This window comes from Erythrolamprus reginae, chromosome 6 (genome assembly GCF_031021105.1).
Source record: "Erythrolamprus reginae isolate rEryReg1 chromosome 6, rEryReg1.hap1, whole genome shotgun sequence".
Classification (NCBI taxonomy): domain Eukaryota; kingdom Metazoa; phylum Chordata; class Lepidosauria; order Squamata; family Dipsadidae; genus Erythrolamprus; species Erythrolamprus reginae.
Window position 1 is genome coordinate 68,003,746 of NC_091955.1, and position 11,014 is coordinate 68,014,759.

At 39.4% G+C, this 11,014-nt stretch overlaps 1 protein-coding gene across 2 annotated transcripts in view; it reads left to right on the top strand.

Moving 5' to 3' along the window:
• Positions 1 to 10,341, top strand: part of CARD10 (caspase recruitment domain family member 10) — a 73,634-nt gene extending 63,293 nt beyond the window's left edge. For both annotated transcript variants that reach the window (XM_070756167.1, XM_070756168.1), the window contains exons 21-23: positions 46 to 167; positions 4,700 to 4,815; positions 9,770 to 10,341. In XM_070756167.1, coding sequence (XP_070612268.1) covers positions 46 to 167; positions 4,700 to 4,815; positions 9,770 to 9,977 — 446 coding nt within the window. In that variant the 3' untranslated portion in view covers positions 9,978 to 10,341. The remainder of the gene's footprint in view (positions 1 to 45; positions 168 to 4,699; positions 4,816 to 9,769) is intronic.
• The last annotated feature ends 673 nt before the right edge of the window (positions 10,342 to 11,014 follow it).

Consider the following 11,014-nt stretch of genomic DNA (forward strand, 5'->3'; position numbering starts at 1 on the left):
CCATATGTTTTACTATCCATCTTTTGTTGTCGCCTCTCTTCAAAGATAACCTTGCAAACCAAAGAGGATTCTGTGCTTCTTCCAAGAATGTTGTTAATGCTGAGAGGCTATCTCAGGCTCAGAAGGACTGTGGGATAATCCACATGATTCAAGAAGGTATTAAAAAGGTAAGAGAAGGAATGCAATAACTAAAATTACTCTATCATCAGCATACAAAGAAAATTACTACAAGAATTTCTGCAGATGGTATTTACCCCCGGCGAGACTAGCCAAGATTAACCCAACACTACAAAACATATGCTGGAAATGTAAAAAAGAAAAAGGCGCCTTTTTTCACATGTGGTGGTCCTGCTCTAAAGTTCAAAAAAATTGGGAAACAACTCACAAATGGCTCAAGGAAATTACTAAGGAAGAAATAGATTATTCGCCGAAGGGCATGCTCCTTGGAATTTGGAAAAGATCATACTCCAAACACTTTTCTTATTGACGCATATAAACACAGCTACAAGAATTGCGATAGTGCAATCATGGAAGCATGAACAGACTCCCAAAGTAAACCTAATAATAGACAAGATATATACATGTGCAGAAATGGACGAGATGACAAACCTACTTAAGGGAAATAGAATTAACGAATCTAAACGTATGTGGTGTAATTGACACGAATGGATTCAAAAGAAAATATTTGTATAGTATGATACAAAATAGCAGTACAAATTGTAAAAAATAACAAATACCACTCGAATGCTTTCATTCTGTCTTTTATTGCATAGTATTAAGATAGTATTATTTATAAGACTTAACCTAAGCAAAAACGATTGTAACAGGTTAAAAAGTTGAACAAGATCTGTAAACCGAACAAACAACATGTGATATATGTAATTATGAAAACAATAAAAAGACTTTTTTTTAAATAAAAGGTAAGAGAAGGGAGCCCAGCTGTCCCAACTACTGAGAGGTGGGGGTGAATTGATTGCATTTATTTGTTAGATTTATATCCATCCTTTTATTCAGGAACTCAAAGTAGTGTATACTCCTCCCATCCACAACAACAAATCTGTGAGGTGGGCGAAGGTCTTGGCATATTCGGGTTTCTTCGCGTGTAAGTTTCAGAGATTCCTGGCGATGTTTCGACGAGGTCTCACTCGTCATCTTCAGGCTGGCGCACAAGGCCAAAAGCACCAGACTGAAGATGACGAGTGGGACCTCTTCGAAACGTCACCAGGGATCTCTGAAACTTACACGGGAAGAAACCTGAATATGCCAATGCTACAAAAAACGGTGGAAGGTCTTAAGCATAAAACTTATCAGGAAAGACTTAATGAACTCAATCTGTATAGTCTGGAGGACAGAAGGGAAAGGGTGGGGACACAATTGAAAAATTCAAATATGTTAAAGGGTTAAATAAGTTTCAGGAGGGAAGTGTTTTTAATAGGAAAGTGAACACAAGAACAAGGGGGCACAATCTGAAGTTAGTTGGGGGAAAGATCGAAAGCAACATGAGAAAATATTATTTTACTGAAAGAGTAGCAGATGCTTGGAACAAAGTTGTTGGTAAAGCCACAGTAACTGAATTTAAACATGCCTGGGATAAACATATATCCATCCTAAGATAAAATACAGGAAACAGCATTAGGGCAGACTAGATGGACCATGAGGTCTTTTTCTGCCGTCAGTCTTCTATGTTTCTATGTTTGTATTTCTACGCTGCCCTTCTTCATAGACTCAGGGTGGCTTAAAAAATAGGAATAAAATACAAGATACATAAAAATGAAACTCAAACGTAAAACTAGTACTAAAACCCCAGAGTTATAAAAAACAGGCATTCACATTCATTCTAACCACAGTCCTACATTCATATCATATCGGCCAGAGCGAGTTGTTAATGCTGAATAGCTGAAAAAGGTCTGTTTTTAGGACTTTGCGAAAGGCCAGGAGGGTGGGGGTGGAACAAATCTCTGGAGGAAGTTGATTGCAGAGGGCTGGGGCTGCCACAGAGAAGGCTCTTCCGCTAGACCCCGCCAGCTGGCATTGCTTAGCTGACAGGACCTGGAGAAGACCGACTCTGTGGGAATTGACCCGCCGCTAGGTTGGGTTAAGAGAGAATGACTTGGCCCTGCACCCATGCCTTTGTGCATTAGAACCTGTGTAGCAATGGGATCTCAGGCGTGATGTGTTGTATGGGCTTGCTTTAGTGTGGGAACTGTATACATAGAAACATAGAAACATAGATGTCTGACGGCAGAAAAAGACCTCATGGTCCATCTAGTCTGTCCTTATACTATTTTCTGTATTTTATCTTATGATGGATATATGTTTATCCCAGGCATGTTTAAATTCAGTTACTGTGGATTTATCTACCATGTCTGCTGGAAGTTTGTTCCAAGGATCTACTACTCTTTCAGTAAAATAATATTTTCTCATGTTGCTTTTGATCTTTCCCCCAACTAACTTCAGATTGTGTCCCCTTGTTCTTGTGTTCATTTTCCTATTAAAAACACTTCCCTCCTGGACGTTATTTAACCCTTTAACATATTTAAATGTTTCGATCATGTCCCCCCTTTTCCTTCTGTCCTCCAGACTATGCAGATTGAGTTCATTAAGTCTTTCCTGATACGTTTTATGCTTCAGACCTTCCACCATTCTTGTAGCCCGTCTTTGGACCCCTTCAATTTTGTCAATATCTTTTTGTAGGTGAGGTCTCCAGAACTGAACACAGTATTCCAAATGTGGTCTCACCAGCGCTCTATATAGCGGGATCATAATCTCCCTCTTCCTGCTTGTTATACCTCTAGCTATGCAGCCAAGCATCCTACTTGCTTTCCCTACCGCCTGACTGCACTGTTCACCCATTTTGAGACTGTATAAATTAAATAAAAGGGCCCCTTTCTCTATAATACTGCTTGTGCTAAGTGCTATTAAAAAAAAAGTATCTGTAGAGCTGCAGGCATAACATCTATGTTGCAAATTTAATGCCATGAAGAGACTGATGGCCCATAGGCTCTTCTCTTCTAGATTAAAAATGCAACCTCAGCAAAATATACAACGGAAGGTATAAAGCAGCCTTCTCGGAGTATGCTTTTAGGATCTGACGACAGTGCACGTAATCCAACAGCCATCAGAGCGATGCCAGTTCAGGAAGATTAGTACTGTATAAGCTTATCAGAATAGAGAAAATCAAGAGGATTTCCCCCCCCCACCCTGTGTGAATAGGAGAAAAATGCGGTCCAGTCTTCGAAAACCTTATAGCGTTCAGTCAATAAAACGGAAGGAAAGTTAATGAATAAAAGGATGGGTAACTATTTGTGGCAGGGATCTTATGGTCCTGAGAGCAAGCCCAAATTTATTAGGATGAAACTACCCCAGCCTTCTGGATGACAATTGAGAACATTTATCCTGCTTAAAATCCTCCTATTGAGAAGCTGAGACATGGAATTACATAAAAAGCATAAGAATGTGGGCAACCTCTTTGCAGAAGTTCATTGAATTCCCAGCAAGTTGTGCCTGGTTACTGATTTTTTGTGAGAAAACGAGCACTGCTCGGATCATGGTTTCACCTTGTTAATTTTTTTCTTTCATTTTCTGACCTTTGCCGAGCTCATGGGACATATATAATGCTCTCTACATGGGGCTACCTTTGAAAAGTGTTCGGAAACTTCAGATCGTGCAGAATGCAGCTGCGAGAGCAATCATGGGCTTTCCCAAATATGCCCATGTTACTCCAACACTCCGCAGTCTGCATTGGTTGCCGATAAGTTTCCGGTCACAATTCAAAGTGTTGGTTATGACCTATAAAGCCCTTCATGGCACCGGACCATATTATCTCTGGGACCGCCTTCTGCCACACGAATCCCAGCGACCAGTTAGGTTCCAGAGAGTGGGCCTTCTCCGGGTCCCGTCAACTAAACAATGCCGTTTGACGGGACCCAGGGGAAGAGCCTTCTCTGTGGCGGCCCGGCCCTCTTGCACCAGAAGGCGGTCCCAGAGATAATATGGTCCGGTGCCATGAAGGGCTTTAGAGGTCATAACCAACACTTAGAATTGTGACCGGAAATTGATTCCCATCCTCCTTGCCTTTCGTAAGCTCCTTAAAACCCATCTCTGCCATCAGGCATGGGGGAACTGAGATATTCTTTCCCCCTAGGTTTCTACAATATATGCATGGTATGTTTGTATGTATGATTGGTTTTATAACAAGGGTTTTTAGCTGTTTTTAGTATTGGATTGTCACATGTTGTTTTTACCACTGTTGTTAGCCGCCCCGAGTTCACGGAGAGGGGCGGCATACAAATCCAATGAATGAATGAATGAATGAATGAATGAATGAATCTATCTATCTATCTATCTATCTATCTATCTATCTATCTATCTATCTATCTATCTATCTATCTATCTATCTATCTGTCTGTGGGAATATTTAGTCTTCAGATAACTCAGAAGATACAGTACTTTGCCCCTGAAAGAGTCCAAATCCAATGTAGACATATAATAGACAATACTCTGTCTATTACACCATCTGGCTCTGCCCTTCAGTTCTTTTTTCTGCCTTGTAAGTTGGTTGTAAATGCCATCTTTTAATAGAATTACTATTGGAAAAGCAACAAATGTTCATACTATGGGATTTGATTTAATATAACTAATTCTAAATGTGTTATTTCTTTTCTATCTGAATAACTAAATCTGTTGGATTTCTTCACAGAACCGACACTGTCTGCTGGAACTGGAGGTCCAGCTGGTAAAGGACCTAATTAAAAATGAAATATACCCCATCATTATCCATGTTAAAGTCACTGAGAAAAAGATCAAAGGAATCAGGTATGAATAAAAGCTCTTCTCAGAATTGGAATGTGGGTGGAAAGAGCTACCACCTTTCCAAATATAAGGCAAAGATAAGGATTGGAAAAGAAACTGCTATCAAACAAGAGTCAAAAGATGGATGGGCAGAATTTAACCTTGATAGATCTACTTTATTTTTACTAATACCCTAAGATCCATTAAGAAGATCTTGGAACAAAGGATGAATATTAGAGGGATGCTAGGAAAGAAATCTGCGTGCCAATTCATTCTGCCACCTAAATAAATAAATATAATACCCATATCAATCAATATGTTGTACATCACTAAAGATCTATTAGTTTTAGATCAATATTCTCTCCACCCCTTCCAAATCCCATCTTGACTAATTTATAGCGCTTATTTGGATAGTGGTTGTATTCGTTGCAGTTGAAGAAGTTCTCAATAAATATGATGAATGAAAAACACAGTATAGCATACTGATAACCATGCCAATTTTCAACTCTACGCATTCAAAGCGATAGTTCATGGTCTGCAGCCAGTACATTTGGAAGCGATCAGAAAAGAAACAGTTATCGGGATATTCAGTGATGGACAGGTTAGGGCATCAGGCTAGAAATCAGCAAAAGGTGAGTTCTAGATCTGTCTCTAGTTACCTACCTAAGCCCTAGGAAGGAAGCAATGGCAAAACAATTCTGAAAATCCTTGCAAGAAAACTACAGGGCAGTCTCCAGGAATTGGACATAATTAAATAGAAGGGAAAAAAAATACAGTGATACCTTGTCTTACAAACGCCTCGTCATACAAACTTTTCAAGATACAAACCCGGGGTTTAAGATTTTTTTGCCTCTTCTTACAAACTATTTTCACCTTACAAACCCACCGCCGCCGCTGGGATGCCCCGCCTCCAGACTTTCGTTGCCAGCGAAGCATCTGTTTTTTCACTGCTGGGATTCCTCTGAGGCTCACCTCCATGGGAAACCCCACCTCCGGACTTCCGTGTTTTTGTGATGCTGCAGGGGAATCCCAGCAGTGCAAAAATGGGTGCTTTGCTGGCAACGGAAGTCCATAGGTGGGGTTTCCCAGTGAAGGGAGTATCAGTGAAATCGCAGCATCGCAAAAACACCAAAGTCCTCAAAACTCCACCTCCGGACCTCTGTGTTTTTGTGATGCTGCGATCAGGGGAATCCCAGCAGCGCAAAAACGGGCACTTCGGCTGGCAAAAAGGGGTGAATTTTGGGCTTGCATGCATTAATCGCTTTTCCATTGATTCCTATGGGAAACATCGTTTCGTCTTACAAACTTTTCACCTTAAGAACCTCGTCCCGGAACCAATTAAGTTTGTAAGACAAGGTATCACTGTACTAGCAATATTTGACTACCTTTCATAGCCTAGCATTTATAGTCTGTAGCATAGCAAACCTTCAATTTCATGGTCTAATGTGGAAAGGTCCTTTAAATAGCAAATGGTATTATGGCATTTTATGCATGAGTGAAAATAGTATAATATGCATGAAATGTACAAAAATGTAGAAACAGTGTCTGGACTAATTCACCAAGCAACAGACTTTCAGATGTTCAGGCAGCCTTACTGCCAACAGGTTGAATTTTCAATATGTGTTGTGATGGCAGGAAGGTGGATCCTAATGGCTATGAACCAAATATTTCTGGCAAGGAAAGAGGCGTTCGGATTTCTGGGTTCAGCACAAAATATTGCACTGTATGTACAAAAACACTTGGCTTGAGGTTTGGGTTTAATATAAGTGTAAATCCAGAAATGTAGCTTAATGAAGAAATTGTGGTTAAGCAATTGATAAGTTAGCATGAGGAATGAATCTAGCCAATGAATGAGAGCAGCTAAATTTCCTTGGATGATATATGACTCCTTGCCTGTTTTGTCCAGAAATTGCTACTTCAACAATATGCATTTGCTATAGTTTATTTAGAGTTTCATGGAAGAGCCCGAAGAAACAGTTGGCTTAGCTAAAAATCTGAATGAATTGATATTTACTTTTTATGAATATCCCTCACCTGTTGCCAGTTCTCCCTGTCATTCTTTCTGTATTTGGAAAGGTTTTAATCTCTATGTTACATAGAAACATAGAAGACTGACGGCAGAAAAAGACCTCATGGTCCATCTAGTCTGCCCTTTTACTATTTCCTGTATTTTATCTTACAATGGATATATGTTTATCCCAGGCATGTTTAAATTCGGTTACTGTGGATTTACCAACTACGTCTGCTGGAAGTTTGTTCCAAGGATCTACTACTCTTTCAGTAAAATACTATATTTTCTCATGTTGCCCTTTGATCTTTCCCCCAACTAACTTCAGATTGTGTCCCCTTGTTCTTGTGTTCACTTTCCTGTTAAAAACACTTCCCTCCTGAACCCTATTTAACCCTTTAACATATTTAAATGTTTCGATCATGTCCCCCCTTTTCCTTCTGTCTTCCAGACTATACAGATTGAGTTCATTAAGTCTTTCCTGATACGTTTTATACTTAAGGACCTTCCACCATTCTTGTAGCCCGGTCTTTGGACCCGTTCAATTTTGTCAATATCTTTTTGTAGGTGAGGTCTCCAGAACTGAACACAGTACTCCAAATGTGGTCTCACCAGCGCTCTATATAAGGGGATCACAATCTCCCTCTTCCTGCTTGTTATACCTCTAGCTATGCAGCCAAGCATCCTACTTGCCTTTCCTACCGCCCGACCACACTGCTCACCCCATTTTGAGACTGTCAGAAATCACTACCCCCTAAATCCTTCTCTTCTGAAGTTTTTGCTAACACAGAACTGCCAATGCAATACTCAGATTTAGGATTCCTTTTCCCCAAGTGCATTATTTTACATTTGGAAACATTAAACTGCAGTTTCCATTGCTTTGACCATTTATCTAGTAACGCTAAATCATTTACCATATTACAGGCCCCTCCAGGAATATCAACCCTATTGCACACTTTAGAGTCATCGGCAAATAGGCAAACCTTCCCTACCAAACCTTCCCCTATGTCACTCACAAACATATTAAAAAGAATAGGACCCAGAACAGACCCTTGTGGGCACACCGCTTGTAACCTGTCTCTGCTCAGAATACTCGCCATTAACAATAACTCTCTGATGTCTATGCTTCAGCCAGCTTGAAATCCACTGAACTATCCAGGTATTAAGTCCAATCTTCACTAATTTATCTATCAGCTCTTTATGTGGAACCGTATCAAAGGCTTTGCTGAAGTCCAGATAGGCAATATCCACGGCACCCACCTTGATCCAACACCTTTGTGACATAGTCAAAGAACTCAATGAGATTAGTCTGACACGATTTGCCTTCAGTAAAGCCATGCTGATTTGGGTCCAATGAGTTATTGTTTTTTAGATGCTGATTTATCCTCTTTTTGAGTAGAGTCTCCCCATCATTTTAACTACAACTGATGTCAAGCTAAGCTGGCCTGTAGTTACCAGCTTCTTCTCCTACTGCCCTTCTTGTGGATAGGCACAACACTGGCCATTCTCCCAATCCTCAGGAACATCTCCTGTTAACAGGGATTGGTTAAACAAATCAGTCAGGGGGGTAGCAATGACAGATCGGAGTTCTTTAAGAACTATGGGGTGGATGCCATCTGGACCCATTGCCTTATTTATCTTTAATCTTTCAAGTTCTTCTAAGACATCGGCTTCTAAGATCACTGGAGCTGAATCCGTACAGCTGGAAGCAATGCTATATCCCTCTATAGTATTATTTTGTAAGGTGTCTTTTGAGAAAACTGAACAGAAGTAGCTATTGAAATGGTCAGCGATCTCCTTATTCCCATCAATGCATGTATTATTCCCGGTACTAAGCTTTGTGATGCTGCAGTTTTTCTTCTTCCTATCACTAATATATCTGAAGAAGGTTTTATCCCCCCTTCTTTACAGATTTTGCTATTTCTTCCTCTTTTGAGGCTTTAGCAGCATATATTATCTGTTTCGCCTCCTTCTGTCTCATTTTATACACCTCTCTATCAGCTATACTTCCAGACTCTTTATACCTCCTATAGGTAGCCTTTTTTTCATTGACTATAGCCCTTACATCATTGCTAAACCATAGCGGTTTCTTCTTCCTTTTACCTTTAGTTACTTGCTTTACATAAAGTCTTGTGGCTTTTAAGATGGCCTTTTTTAATACAGTCCACTGGGTGCTCGCTCCTGCCATTTTATCCCTCCCCTTTAATTCATTGTTAATCATTTTCTAATCTCTATATAAGAAATAAAACATATTTTTTTATTTTAAATTAGTCTACTGCTCCATCTTGCTTAATAATTGGCAACATTTACTAGCAATTTTCCAAAATTTAAATACTTTTGCTTGGGGGGGCATATATTTTATTTAACCAAGCATCTCCGCAAATATATCATGAATGACCCAGGTTTCGCTAATACTAGTAAAATATATATCCTCTGGCTTTTTCAGGCCTTGACTTGTCAAAGCAGAAAGCTTGCTCTCAGTTATTACTGTTGAACAACAACATTATAATTTGTAATATTGTATTAATATAAATTGGTGCTAACAGCAGCCAAAGAATTTGAATAGCGGCCCATCTGTCAAGCGGTATAAGGATTGCAAACTTAGGAAAGAAGAATTACTAGGATTTCTGGAAAGATTTTTTGTATTGCTATTAGAGTAATGCAACATAATCCTGAAAGCCTGTCAAAGCAATTCTCCCATTCAAACGGTTACCTAGTGTAATTAAGGTGGAATTGCTCTGAATGTCCTTTTCCTTTCTCCCCCTTCTCCTGGCCTAAAGAATCTCTTTCATAGCACTGTTTTATCCTTAACTTTCCTGGATCTATTAGACATTCCATCGCACCATCAATTCTTGGGATTAGAACATTAGACTTAAAATATGCTTTACTAAGCCTCCATCAACAAAAATGTCAACAGTGTCTAAAAAGTTACGTGATTAATGCTGCATTTCTCTCCTGTGTTCTTTCTAGGAGCCTATTAGGGAAACCAGGGCAGCGAGAATCTGAAGTGCTGAAGAAATGTCAAAGAGATGAATGGGTCCTCCATACTTTGCCCTGTTCGTGGGTATGCTTAGATCCTCAATCCTGGAGCAGTGCAGAGGACCTGGTAAAGGTGGTACGGGCTCACATCTTCCAGGAACAAACGAGGATGGTGTGGGTAGAGGAGAATGATACGTGATAGAGTGGTACTGGCATGTTCATTCATGCAAAAGAATGGCCTCTGCAGGACAGAGGCTAGGCTCTACAACCCACCAACATTTTCTTGTATTTGTCATTTACCCCACATAAGTGGACATTTGGTTAACAGATTAAAAGAGTTGGAAGGGACCTTGCAGATCAGCTAGTCCAACCCCCTGCCCAAGCAGGAGACTCTACATATGCCTCTACCTAGGATCGAACTCACAACCTCCAAATTGTGATGCAAGAGCTCCCACCTCTAGGTCACAGTATATCTGGCATGTTCACGATCATTTCTTTTTTTCTCAAGCCAAAAATCGGGAGTTAACAAATGAATATAAATAAAAGGAAAACTATGGCTAAAATTATTGGTTTTGTGTCATTTCATATTTTTAAGTATTTTATCCTATCAATTGATAATTTAAATATACTTTACAAACATACGTAAACATTTTCTACGTATGTTCTTTTTAGGCAAATTTTTTGCAAGTCCTTCTCCATAATACATTTACAGTGTGTGTGTGTGTGAGGGGGGGAGTATTTAGTCAGCCACCAATTGTGCAAGTTCTCCCACTTAAAAAGATGAGAGATGCCTTAATTTGCAAATAAATTCTTTCCAAATAAGACAAATGTGATTTTCTGGATTTGTTTTCTCATTTTGTCTCTCATTGTTGAGGTCTACCAATGATGTCACTTACAGGCCTTTCTCGTCTTTTTAACTTGCACAATTGGTGGCTGACTAAATATTTTCCCCCCCACTGTACATGTGGATTATATACACTTTTGTGCATAGTTTTATTAGATAATTAAATTGGAGAATATGGAAAAATATGGAAACATGCAAATTAATATATAATTGTATTTTGATTTTTGCACTGATATGACATGTAGCTGATACAAGCTAATCCCTGAATATCTAAGAAGAGATAGATGAAAGAGGACCAGAAAATCCTGAGGCTATAGGATATTCTGGGAATTCAATTTTTTTTAAAAAAAAATCCTGAAAGATGGTAATGACAAACCACTTTGGTATTGTTC